The sequence below is a fragment of the Triticum urartu genome, chromosome 5A (genome assembly GCF_056163025.1).
Source record: "Triticum urartu cultivar PI428250 chromosome 5A, HENAU_Tu73, whole genome shotgun sequence".
In the NCBI taxonomy this organism is placed as follows: Eukaryota; Viridiplantae; Streptophyta; class Magnoliopsida; order Poales; family Poaceae; genus Triticum; species Triticum urartu.
Genome location: NC_141877.1, coordinates 292,421,515 through 292,434,986, shown reverse-complemented (window position 1 = coordinate 292,434,986; position 13,472 = coordinate 292,421,515). Strand labels below are relative to the sequence as shown.

The following is a 13,472-nucleotide window of genomic DNA, read 5'->3' as shown; positions in this document are numbered from 1 at the left end:
AGCACATGTCAACTCTAAACATTTTTTATGGCAAATTTAATGACGTGAGGATGGCAACTTTAGTTGCCAAGCATGGCAACTTTCGTGCTTCAATTTATTTTTGACAGAAACTTGTCCTGTCAATGGAATTTTCCATCCTTGCCATGACTGGAATTGTCATCAAAAAATGTCAGAGCCGGAGTGCCACGTACTTGACGTGTGGCACTTATCACTTGTGAAAAAAATTGTTTGCTGCCACTTAAGGGTGGACTGCGGGTTGATTCCCTAAAAATTCAGGGGATTTTCTGCAAAATGCGCTACGGACAGGCAGAAACAGTCCCCTCTTTATTACTAGGTATAGGTTGATTACATTGTGTGTCTACCCCTACACATTATAGTAGCCCTATGATACAAGTGTCCTACAAGGACATGACTCCATACTCTGTCTACACACCGTACGACTCGAGTCCAACCATTGTAAAAAATATTCGATACTCCAACAAACTCTACCTTGGCGAATATTCTCGCCACCTTGAGTTCGTGTATGTGTCAAACTTCAATGCACATTGGACTAGAGCTTATTCCATGAGCACCACTGCTACTCCCAGACTCCACACGACTCCACCTGCAACTAGAGTCTCTTCTTTTCTTGACCACAGTCAACACTCGAGAGAAATAAAGTTCCTCTTTACTCTTGTTTTCGCTCCCAACTTAGAGTATCCTCTCAACGCCATCACACACTAATTGCAGATCTGCATGGAAGTGAACAAATAAACTACTGGACCACATATAAGAGTTACTCAAACTCAACATCCTCGCAGTTGTCTCACCCTCTTTTTCGGATAGTCTTTTACATGCCCACAACTATAGCAATCCGCCTCCTTCTGTACTTGTCATCCGCACTTTGTCATGTGCACTGAACACCACAAAGTATACGGCCATATGTTCTTCAAGTTTTTGACATTTCATAATTTCCACCACTTTCTCGGATTCTCCATGGTCAACTCGCATCCATCTCCCGGTATCGATAGACTCAGTCACCAACTTGAATTTGGTACGGCCAACGCTGCTTCAGCACCCTCTGCACACTTTGTCTGACCACCAATGCCTTGGCATGTCGTCATGTCCCGTGCTTGCCGCACGCCTCGCCACTATCACCGCTTGGAGCCTTTGCTGTCTCGGTCAAGTCTCCTGGGTAGCTAGCCCACACCACCAACCCCCACTGCAGAGAACCACCGATCATCACCGACCGATTGCGAAGTTCACGCATCCTTTAGACCACTGTGCTCCAGCCCGAACAATATGTTACTCGCTTCTCGCCGAAATAGGCTTCGACTCTCCATCGATTTATGTCGTATCCCCTCCTCAGTGTCGAGTGAAGTCTTTCCTCAGACTCCAGCTCCACCTTCAACATGACGCCATGGTGAATGACGAGTCCACCCTTGGGTCACCGTCATTTCCATGCTTTGATGTTTGAATCAACTCCGCATACTCACCATGTCGAAGCACACAAGCCCTCGGGGCGGCGCTCTTGTTTCCACGCCTAGAAGTCGGCCACAATCAACATCATGTCATTGTCGCGGATATCACCACCGTCTTCTATTCCAACCGATATCCTGTCAATCCGCCGGACTATTCAGCCCACCCGCCTTATGTGTCTGACCTCAGCCGAACTTGAGCCGAACTTGTGCCACTGCAATCATGCTTCATCCCACATCGTGTCAGCCCAACATATTCATGCATTACTCAATGCCCCTACAGAACTTGTGCGACTGCAACCATTGACACGGCTGTCCGCGCGCCTCCGTAGCCTGTCCACGTGTTTCAAGCTTTTGCACAATATTATTTTATTGTTTCTATTTGTTGTTGTAGCTTCTCCATGCACCTTGTAGCAGAAAAAGACCAAAGTTGATCCAGCCAAACTGCTCCTGTACACACACTGGCCCTAGCTAAGTCCGGGCATAAAAACCAAAGACTGGACCCGTAAAGACCGAGACCAAACCCATAAAGACCGGTCGGACCGGTCTTCATCTTTGGATGACCGAATAAACCAGGTAGACCAAATTAGCACAACTCTTTGGATATTTATGGAACAATTAGCACAATCCTTTGCCTGATCTGGATGTTTATGGCACAATTCTGGTTACATACATCTACTATATACACATGTTATCTGAACTCTGAATTCTGGTTGCATACACCTGTTACACATAGCTTGTCTGAGTTCTGCTTGCATACACTTGTACTAGTACTATAATGTACATGGTCTGAGTTGTAGCATAAAATTTGGTCTGTTTGGTCGGGACCGAACACCATCCTATAAAAACCGAAGACTGAATAGTGGAGAACTGAGAAGACCGAAATAATTTCGGTCGTCAATTATGAAAGACTGAAAAGACCGGACAGAGCAAACCGAAAAGACCGAACACCTGGGCTTAGCCTTGGCAGTCTTTTTTCCAACAAATCTCGTGCCTAAGCAGCCTCTCACGTGCTTGTCTTGTCTTGAAGCCAATCAGCCTGCTGCCTCAGCTCGCATGGGTTGTGTTCTCTTGCTCCCATGCTTGGGCCACGCGCGCTCTCGATGTTGCCTAGGCCTCGCGCGCAGCTCGGGCCTGTCGGGGGAAATCGACACCTATGGGATCACTGGAATCCCTTCTACGGTTGGCGGGCGCGGGGTTGTGAAAAGAGCGGGTCTGACAGGAAGCACATGGATCGTTTACCCAGGTTCGGGCCGCAAAGATGCGTAAAACCCTAGTTCTACTTTGGTGGGTGTATTGAGAGTGCTCTTGTGTTCTTGAGCTAGCTACGGGGTGCAACTTTGCCTAAAAGATCCGAATCCCCCTCCTGAACGCCTCAGGCCTCCTTTTATAGGCGAAAAGGGGTTGCCAGAGTGGCACACAGGAGGTGGAAAGGTCTACAGTAGGTGAGTCTATCCTTTGGCCCCGTCGGACAAACGCATTTAATGCGCTGCCGACGTGCCCATCTCACTTTATCGGGGACGGCAAGGAAGCACGTCCCAGCTGTCGCCGCCACGCCTGGCTTCGACACGCGTCTGAGCTGACGAGGTATCGTGGCGCCACGTTGGCTGGCTGTTGGGCTGGCGCGGTGGTGGAGCCTTCACGAAGATCTGCATGTCACCACGCAGGTGCTTGCTGAGTCGGAGTAGAGGCCGCTCGTCGCCACGCAGGTGCCCGCCCAGCTGGTTGAGCTAGCAGCTACTTAGGGACGGCGGTGTAGCTTTGGCAGACGTGGACCTGGCTACGGCCCTGCTGGTGTCCTCGGCAAGGGTCTTGCCGGCCCCCGGCAATGGTCTTGCCGTGGCGTCGTGGTCGTCCCCGGCAAGGATCTCGCCGGGGGTTGTCGTCTTCTGGTCCTCATCTGATCTTGCGTATCTAAGATCTCTACAAAGATCTGCATGCCGCCACGGAGGTGCCTCCTGAGCCTTGGTTCCAACATGGTGTTGGAATCCCTTGGGCTCAAGGGTGGCGCGCTCTGCTGGCGTCAGGCAAGTTGCCCCGGCAAGGATCTTGCCGAGGCTGCGGAAGCCACCCCGGCAAGGGTCTTGCCGGGGGAGTCCACCTCGCCCTCTTGCTCTCTTTGCACCTTGGCGTTGCTTTGGTCGTCTTATGCTTTGGTTTCCCTCCGGCTTCCCTCCCCTGCCTTGTTAAGTGTGGCCGCGGGCGCGGCTCTGACTGCCCGTGCACAAGTAAAGGGGTCAAAAGGAGAGCCCCTACTTTTGTACACCGACAGGAGCCCCCGGGCCTGGGCCACACATAAGCGCGCCGCGTTGTTGGGCTAGGCCTAGAACGGTACGCGGGCAGGTGGGGCGGATTTTACCGCAGTAACTTCCCGTCCGCTGCGCTTCCCCACGACCGGCGTCGAACGCGCGACGTGGAGGGTCGTGCGTGACGTGGGGGTCATGCGTGGGGCGGTTCCCGCACGCATGCGTCACATCGTGGTAAAGAGGCGGCCCGCGCCTTCCTCGTAAAAAGGAACGACCACGGGCGCGCTGCTCATTTACCCCCTGCGTCTTCTCCAATCTCGGAACCGCCGTCCCCTCCTTCCTCCTCACGCCTCTGCTCTCGCCCGCCGCCACTGCGTTTTCACCGCCCTTCCCCCTCCTCCTTTCGCAGCCGCCATGGCACCCAAGACCGGCAAGGGCAAAGGAGCGGCCAAGGACGCCGGAGGGACAGAGCCGTCAGAGAATGAGTCGGCGGCGCGGCGGACGCAGCTCGCCTACTTTCCCTCGACGGTCGACGTGGTCCACCTCCGGGACAACTTCAGGCCGCTGTGGGGGGTCAAGACGGGGCACCCGGCCAAGCGTGTCATCCCTGCGGATTGCGCCAAGGCCGCCCCGAATTGGTACCCATTCTTCGTCGACTACTTTTCTTGCGGCCTCTGCCCCCGTTTCTCCGATTTCTTCAATGACATCATGCACACATACGGCTTTCACCTTCTAGATTTTACTCCGAATGCCGTAGCGTGCATGGCTCTTTTCGCCCACCTCTGTGAGGGCTTTGCCGGAGTGTTCCCCAGCACGGCGCTCTTCCGCCACTACTTTTACCCTCGGATCCAGAGGAGGGGCGCCATCTCTGGCTGTGTCACTTGGATCCCAAGGGCCCTGGAGAGGGGGACGTATCCAGAGGGCGCCCAGATGGGGAGGTGGGAGGAGTGGCGGAGCCGATGGTGCTGGATTGAGGAGGACCCACAGGAGTTCTGCCAGGTTCGCCAGGCGCCGCCGGCTCGCAGAGATGACTCGAGCGACGTCGATGCCCAGGATAAGCTCATGGTCGCCACCACCAGGATCCACCGCCTTGCCGCTGCCGGGCTCACCCTGGAGATGATCGAGGCGGATTTCATCTGCCGCCGCATCGCTCCTCTGCACAACAAGGGGAGGCCGGCTTGGCTTTTCAGCAACACGGCCGACATCATGCGGCTCCGCCCTGGCCTGAACCACAACTTCACGGTGTTGGCGCATGCTCACTTCTGCCAGCGGCTCTTTCAGCTCGACATGAGCCGCAACGGCAGAGCCGAGAGGTCCGGCAAGGCCGCGAAGGCCGGCAAGGTCGCCAAGGGGCCCTTGTTTGGGTTGCCAGCGAGGGTAGTCCCGCTGAGCAACAATTCTCGCCAGTCCGACATCATTGCCATGATGCCGGACTTCAACGCACACGGCCTCAACCCGAATTGGGCCGAGCCGGAGGAGGAAAAGGTGCAGGAGTTCTTCAACACCTTGGTGGAGGGGTATGTCCGCGCCAAGCCGCTGCTCGTCCAGGACACCACCCAGGCGGAGTTGGACTACATTGCCGCCAGGGCGACGGAAGCGGAGCTCGCCAGGGAGGCCGGCAGCGCTAGCGGCGTGGAGGACGAGGCCGCGACGGCCGCGGAGGAGAAGGAGCTCGCCCAATGGGTGGAATCCGCTGGGAAGACCAGCGGCGCCGGCACCGGGGCCCCTCTCATCGAAGATGACGCCGACGAGTCGTCTGAGGAGGAGGCCGAGGCTGTCAAGCCCCCGGTCACGAGGAGAGGGCGTGTCCTGCGGCGGGCCGTCTCTGGTGAGCCGGTCCGGCCCGGCAGGGCCGCACAACCACAAGAAACTCCCGAGGTGTCCATGCGCCAGACGAGGGCCGCGGCGGCGGGGAAGGCGGTGAAGGTCGCGGTGGCGAAGAAGAAAGCAGCTGCCCCTTCTCCGTCCAAGCGTCCCCCAACTCCACCTGCTTCCCCTCCTCCCACAGGTGACGACACGGAGGTCTTCTTCGACCTCGGGTCCCTTAGCCCGAGGAGGAAGAGGAAGGCAGCGGAAGAAGCGGAGGATGAGTAAGTGCCTCGACTTTTGTCAACTCCGTCCCTTCGGACCGTGCCACTTATCTTGATTTGTTTTCATCTTGGCAGGGATGCGGAGACACTGGCCTAGAGGGTGAAGAGGGCCAGGTCTTCGGCGGGCGGCCAGCCCCCGGCAGGCACTTCCGGTACACCGCTGGTGGTGTTGAGCAGTCCGGACAGCAGCCCCCGGCACAGCCCCCAGCGTAAGCTCATCACCCGCCCCTCGTCAACGTGTCGGGGGTACGATCCTTGGCGCTGACTTTGCCGTGATCGTAGGAGGAGGACAGCAGCAGGAGGAGCCACTGAGGGCTACCCCCAACACGCCGCCTCCGTCGACCACGCCGCCCCGAGGGGCGTCCCCGGCAAGGGCGCCAAGCACCGAGCCCATGCACACTGAGGAGGAGGAGGCAAGCTTGGGCGCTGGTGGCCACACCTCGGCGCCAGATGTTGGCGGGGAGGGGGCCTCTTCTTCCCAGCCCGGCACGGGTAAGCCACTTGCCTTCCGTCCTTTTTCTTTTTCTCTTCTTTCTAGATCTTGGCCTTGGCTTCGCCTCATCCCCTTCTTGATATCCAGATCCTCCCTCGGCGGATCGGGAGGACGCAGACACCATCATCGAGGATGTCGCCAAGGACGCCACGGCGGAGGCCGAGAGGATCGCCGCCGAGGAGGCCGCCAAGGACACTGCTGAGGATGCCGCCGGGGAGCCCGGCAAGGGGCCTGCCGGGAAGGCCAGCAAGGCCGCTGCCGAGGAGGTGGTGGTCGACGACCAGCCTCCCTCCTCCGCCCCCCAGGCTCGGGCAAGTATCTGAAGGTGGGCGACTTGTTTGTCCACCTCCCATGGACGGCGAGCGCCAGGGCGCCTGCCGAGGGGGAGGTATTCGACGATGAGGTGCTTGGCGCCGCCGGGCTTGAGGTCGTCGACGGACCGAGTGTCGGCGGCGGCGGTTCTCAGGAAGAGCGGCTCCTCCAGAGCATGAGCGCCAGCTTCCACAAGCTCCAGGCACTTCACCGTGCCCGCCTGGACAAGGCCAAGTCCAGGATGACAGCGGTGGACAAGGCGAAGGCGGGCCTCGAAAAGCGCGTCGCCGAGGCGCAGGCTTGGTTCCACCAGGCTCGTGAGGAGTTCAAGGCCGTCCAGGACCAGCTGGCCGAGCGCAAGCTGGAGCTCATCATGAAGCAGGCCGACATCGAGAAGGCCCAGGAGACGGCGAGTCGACAGGCCGCCAAGGAGGAGGCCGCTCGGCTCCAGCACCAGGCCGAGCTGAACTCCCAGGAGGAGGACCTTGCCGAGAAGCTCGCCGTGACACTCCGCGACAAGGACGAGGAGGTCCAAGAGCTCGTCATGCAGCGGACCCGGGAACTGGAGCAGAGGCACAAGGAGGCCCTCAATGCTCAGGCCCAGGTTCACGCCGACAAGGTGAACGAGCTGGAGGCGGAGCGTGACGGGCTGAAGCGGCAGGCCCAGGAGCTGACGGGGGAGAGGGACGCGGCCAAGGGCGCTTTGGCTGACGCGCAGGCCGCAGTCCTCGAGAAGGCCGAGCTGCTCTCCACGGCCAACGAGTCCATCAAGGACCTGAAGCTGAAGCTGGAGGGCCTCGAAGGGACACTCTCGGAGGTCAGGGCCCGGGAGGGGGCCCTGACCAAGACTCTGGAGGAGGAGAAACATCTGCGGAAGAACGACGCCGCCAGCCACGCATAGTTCGTGGCGGGCGAGAAGCTCTGGATCAGCCGCCTCGTCGATGTCGCCGACAGGATCACCACGCAACTGGCTTCCATGGGGATGCCAAACGTGAGGTACATCCCAGAGCCAAACGTGAGCCCTAACGCCAGGCAAAATCTGTTCTTCGAGGGTGTTCTCGGGGCCCTGGAGCGGTTCCACTCCAACAGGGCGGCCTCTCTGGCCGAAGAGGCCCGGAGGCTTTGCCGGGGCGCCATGACCAAGGTCCTCACCAAGATAGCATACTGGAACCCTGACCTCGACTTCGAAGCTTCGCTGGATAGCTTGCCAGACGACGTGGACCCCGCGCCGCTCGAGGAGCGCACCAAGCCCGTCATCGGCCGCATCGGCGGAGTTCGGAGGGTACAAGGCCAGCGTCGGGACTAGGCACCCCATTTCTTATCGCCGCTGCAGGTTCAAGACCAAGACAATTTTTATCTTTATTTAGAACCGCAGCGACAAATGATGTAATATAACTCTGCAGTACTTTTGAAATGATGCATGTTATTTTCCTGTTCGATTTCCCTTTGTATGTCTGCCCTACGTTATTCGGGTAGGTTTGCCGGCGCGGAAGCCTAGGCGGCATCTTGAGGATGGATCCTCAATGGCCTGCCGGGCATGCTTGCTGCCGGGTGAACCACCTCGCTGCTCTTGAAGCGGCAGCTCGAGCTGTCGAGCGGACTCGAGACAGAACAAGAGCGTTGCCAATTGCAGAAGGTCGCCCTGCCGTTCTTGACGCAGCCGCTCAGACTGTTGAGCGGACTCGAAACAGAACGAGGGCATTGCCAATAGTGGTAGGGCCCTATTGTGTGCAGGTTTGCCATACACAGGGTAAGATCGTCGAGGACGATAACCATATATGTAAAAAAGAATTACTCAAGGTTTTGTATGACTTAGCTTTTCTGTCGCTGCGTGAGCGTTTGCCACGTCCACCGACGACGTCATTTGTTCGGTCGTCTCCTTGCTTGAAGTGACGACCACGACGAAACCGTTGCTTCGTCCAGGCCGGATTCCCACAACTGCGCCTCCTTACCTGGCGCGCCAAAGATGTCGGGGGAAATCAACACCTATGGGGTCACTGGGATCCCTTCTACGGTTGGCGGGCGCGGGGTTGTGAAAAGAGCGGGTCTGACAGGAAGCACACAAATCGTTTACCCAGGTTCGGGCCGCAAAGATGCGTAAAACCCTGGTCCTGCTTTGGTGGGTGTATTGAGAGTGTTCTTGAGCTAGCTACGGGGTGCAACTTTGCCCAAAAGATCTGAATCCCCCTCCTGGACGCCTCAGACCTCCTTTTATAGGCGAAAAGGGGTTGTCACAGTGGCACACAGGAGGTGGAAAGGTCTACAGTAGGTGGGTCTATCCTCTGGCCCCGTCGGACAAACGCATTTAATGCGCTACCGACGTGCCCATCTCACTTTATCGGGGACGGCAAGGAAGCACGTCCCAGCTGTCGCCGCCACGCCTGGCTCCGACAGGCGTCTGAGCTGACGAGGTGTCGTGGCACCACGTTGGCTAGCTATTGGGCTGGCGCGGTGGTGGAGCCTTCACAAAGATCTGCATGTCACCACGCAGGTGCTTGCTGAGTCGGTGTAGAGGCCTCTCGTCGCCACGCAGGTGCCCGCCCAGCTGGTTGAGCTAGCAGCTGCTTGGGGACGGCGGTGTAGCTTTGGCAGACGTGGGCCTGGCTACGGCCCTGCTGGTGTCCTCGGCAAGGGTCTTGCCGGGCCCCCGGCAAGGGTCTTGCCATGGCGTCGTGGTCGTCCCCGGCAAGGATCTCGCCGGGGGTCGTCGTCTTCTGGTCCTCATCTGATCTTGCGTATCTAAGATCTCTACAAAGATCTGCATGCCGCCACGGAGGTGCCTCCCGAGCCTTGGTTCCAACATGGTGTTGGAATCCCTTGGGCTCAAGGGTGGCGCACTCTGCTGGCGTCAGGCAAGTTGCCCCGGCAAGGATCTTGCCGAGGCTGCGGAAGCCACCCCGACAAGGGTCTTGCCAGGGGAGTCCACCTCGCCCTCTTGCTCTCTTTGCGCCTTGGGCCTTGGCGTTGCTTTGGTCGTCTTATGCTTTGGTTTCCCTCTGGCTTCCCTCCTCTGCCTTGTTAAGTGTGGCCGCGGGCGCGGCTCTGACTGCCCGTGCACAAGTGAAGGGGTTAAAAGGAGAGCCCCTACTTTTGTACACCGACAGGGCCTCTAGGCCTGGCCCTTCCACGCTGCCACACCACGCGCTGGAGTGTGCGCGTTATGCGGCAGCCACTTTGATCGATCTCATCGGCTTTCAGACATTGAGAACACCTGTTGCTACATGATTCCACCACCACCATGATCGAGCAATCGACCTGCTCCTCTTGATTGCTTCAGTAAAGATTACGATACGACCAATGTCTGCTTCTGGATCACAACTCGCCGACGACTTTGTCCGGTATTAAGACCGCTTCCGGCAGATTTTTGTGCAACCTCGCTCTGATACCACTTGTTAAAATTAAAAACTGAGGTATGCAGTTGATCTTACCGAGGACAAGCAATCACATGAGGCATGACATCGAGATTTTAACAAGGTTCACCGAACTCGGCTACATCCCCATGATACTGACGCAATACTGCACCCTGTCCGCCCTGGCGCTGGCACACGCCACTGGCTCTCCCTGTGTGTCTGTGCTATTATGTTGGCATAGGTTCACCCCACATGATATAGGTGTCTACCCCCACATGATATAGGAGGCCTAGGATACAAGTGTCCTACAAGGACATAACTCCGTACCCTGTCTACACTCTACACACCGTACAACTCAGAGTCCAACTGTAACCTACCTTGGACAAAATATTCGACACAAAACCAAACAGGCGCTATTTTTCAACAAAAATACCCTCAAAATTATATCTTCGAATTCGAAGAAGCCTGGGGGCTCGTAAGTATCTAGGTGTGTGTGTGGGGGGGGTGGGGGGGGGGAGACTGGCAACCTCATCCAAAGTGGGCAATAGACGTAGCTGAGCAGCAACCGGTAGACACATACAATGCCGACATTGTGGAAAGCTGTGAGCGGTTGGGCCTCTAAAATTAGAATATATTTTTAGGGTCTATTCTTTTTGGAAAACCGAGTGTACGTGTGACCAGATTTTCATGCTTATAGAACCTAGCTGACACACCTTGAATGCTGGGTTCTCTATATATTTCTCTATGGAAAAAGAATTATAGAGCAAATAACAAATACATATAAGTATGGGAAAATTAATTCCTTATCAAAATTGGAAGCACCAAACTATTAAATTTGTAAAAGAAAAACAGTACATTCGACAAATGGTGGTTATCAAAGTCGCCAAAAAGATTTCACCTAAAACGACGACCAAGTGGAATTTGCCAATCCTTGAAATCAACAACAGAATTTGCTTGGGAAGCCTGAAAATGTAAAACAGTTGTTATGTCACAATCGAAACATAATTTTACGTAAACTCATCAAAGCTGGCTTATTTCCAAATGTAGAAACTCAGTAATGAGCTTTTACACGTAATTCTTTTGATCACATTACAGGAATACAGACATGCCATTGTTCTTTCAACACACTCTTTTTGTTCTTTTGAAAATATATTTTTCAGTTTGTCAAGTCAATCAATTAAAACTGCAGGGGATAATTTTTCTTCGTGGACTGAATACTCAAATGCTCTGCATACCATTGTTTGAAAAGAAACACTTTGTTACATTGTGGTTTGGGAAAAAGTGGCCAACCGCACACTCGTACACGAGGATGGGATTTACTCTCCAGGAATAGTATCACCCAACACTTTGGCCCTACCCTGGGCCATTCCCATCTGAAAGTGCATCTAGGCCACCATAGTGGCTTTTGATATTTCAGGACAACAAATAATTTACTCTAGTGATGATAAGCTAAAGTCCTAAAAGATGCTAGTTGGAAAATGGTTTTCGACCCCTCAAAATCTTTGCAAAGAAATCAGCATGATTAAGGACTTTTTAGACTTTTGTGATACAGGATCACTTTGAGTCATAAATATGCCAGTACTATCAAAAGGGAAATCTTGACCCTAGTGAGGAGAAGAAATTCTTGCTAAGTGCTCAAACTCAAACCTTAAAAAACTCAATCAAATCTCAAAAGTTCCATTCATAATCTTCTCTGTGATTTTCCTGATTGGAGCCACCAAGTGTTAGTTGTTTGTCCCTCCAAGTGAGTTCAGAGAGTTGCACCGGTGATACTCTAAGCGAGGTGTTCGAACTAGACAGGATGCCACAGAGGTTGATAGCTCTTGTTTGGAACCTCCCAGTGAGCAACATTTGGAACCTCTGAGACTATGTAGCCTGACTCTCAGGCTTGGTTCTATTCCTCCGAGCAGAATCCACCTGGACAATCCATCTCAGGTGTGTGTAATACTTCCAGTGGTTCCAGATGTTGCTGGTGGTTTCAGCGGTCTTGCAGGTGCCATCATCCAGCAGCTTGCCGTACCACCCTAGCACCTTCATGAGAGCTTCACGATGGTGCAAGAGCACGCCAATGCCCAAGCATGAGAGAATTGATATGCATAGGAATGTGCAGAAGTGGGAATTGATCAAGGAGTAGACTGTTACGCACATTGGCCGGTGGACAGGGACACACTGGTCAGGGTGACCAGCACTTAGGGGTAGCTCGCGGCCGTGACAGCAATGGCGAGCGCGCGCTGCTGCTGCTTGGGTGAGATATTCCATTGGACAGGTGGTCACTACCACTTATCCACTTTTAGGACTTACATGTGCATACCACTTATCCACTTTTAGGACTTACATGTGCTTTTTCATACTTATAGAACCTCCGGTGCATTTTACTCCACTAGTAAAAATAGCTCCCGGTAGCAAACAGGTCCAGTGATAACCAGCGGGTTACCACTGGGATTTGGAAACTGGGGATCAACACTGGTGCAAAGTCCCTAAGCCTAAGGAGATTGTCTCAAGACGCTCGAGGCCGTGGCCACTGTAACAGCAGCAGTAGGGCAGTTGTACAGTTTTTTGTTTCTTGGCTTGTTTCATTCGGTTTCTCCGTTTCTTTGCCTAGGTTTCGTTCTTTGTTAAATTTAGTTTACTTTTTTGTTCCTTTGAGTTGTATAAGATGCACATCGTTTCGACACTTTCTCCTAATACAAAAAGACATGCACTTTGATGCATGTACGAGAAAAAAAGATAAACGAACAAGCATCCAGAATTCAGTTCCGAAAGTAGATTAAAGTCCACTTCCATGAAATGATGAAAATCTCCAAGAGAAAAAAAATGGAAAGGAGATTTTAACCTTATTCTTAAGAAACTCTGGATTTGTAGACAATGCTTCCACAAGATAACTCCTGTCCTGTTCGTTATGTGTGATGTCAGTTTGTGCAATATCAATATTGATATACTTAGAAAAAACAAGAAAAGCGAGATTATTTAGAAGCGCAAATCATGTTATCCCAATTGGAACAGTATCACATGGCTTACCTTAACCCATAGCAAAGAACAGTCGAAGTTTGTGAGGAACCATTTGTGTGCATTCATATTGAATGAATCAGCTTTTTCCACTCCATCAAGATGATGTCGATACTCTGGGCATATACAAGCACTTCCAGCATATGCAGCATCAATGTGGAACCACATGTCATGGCCCTAACAAAAATTATAAACAGAAATAATTAGTGAAAGTACATTCATGAATAACAATATGTACAATTTGCACAAGTCATACAAAAACAAGGTTGCTAATAACAGTGGGGGTGCAACCAACATCCCAAAAACATGCTCCAGAAAAATCCCAGACATAGGACAGTATTGGTTCCCACTAGAGAGCTGATAAATACCTAGTTTTAGCTGTACCGCAAATTTAGATTGATTGGGATTAACATATGGACAAAAAAATAAAAAATCAATTTACAAGGACTATTTTTCAAGTTCTGGTCCCATATAGTTTTTTTGGGAAACACTGTTAACCTACCAGCTACCAGTTACTA

General features: G+C 53.7%; 1 protein-coding gene across 2 annotated transcripts in view; it reads right to left on the bottom strand.

The window, feature by feature from the left end:
• Positions 1-13,472, bottom strand: part of LOC125508366 (tryptophan decarboxylase 2) — a 28,369-nt gene that overhangs the window by 2,319 nt on the left and 12,578 nt on the right. For both annotated transcript variants that reach the window (XM_048673062.1, XM_048673061.2), the window contains 3 exons: positions 12,967-13,131; positions 12,782-12,838; positions 10,847-10,911 (listed from right to left, as the gene is read on the bottom strand). In XM_048673062.1, the coding sequence (XP_048529019.1) occupies positions 10,847-10,911; positions 12,782-12,838; positions 12,967-13,131 (287 nt within the window). The remainder of the gene's footprint in view (positions 1-10,846; positions 10,912-12,781; positions 12,839-12,966; positions 13,132-13,472) is intronic.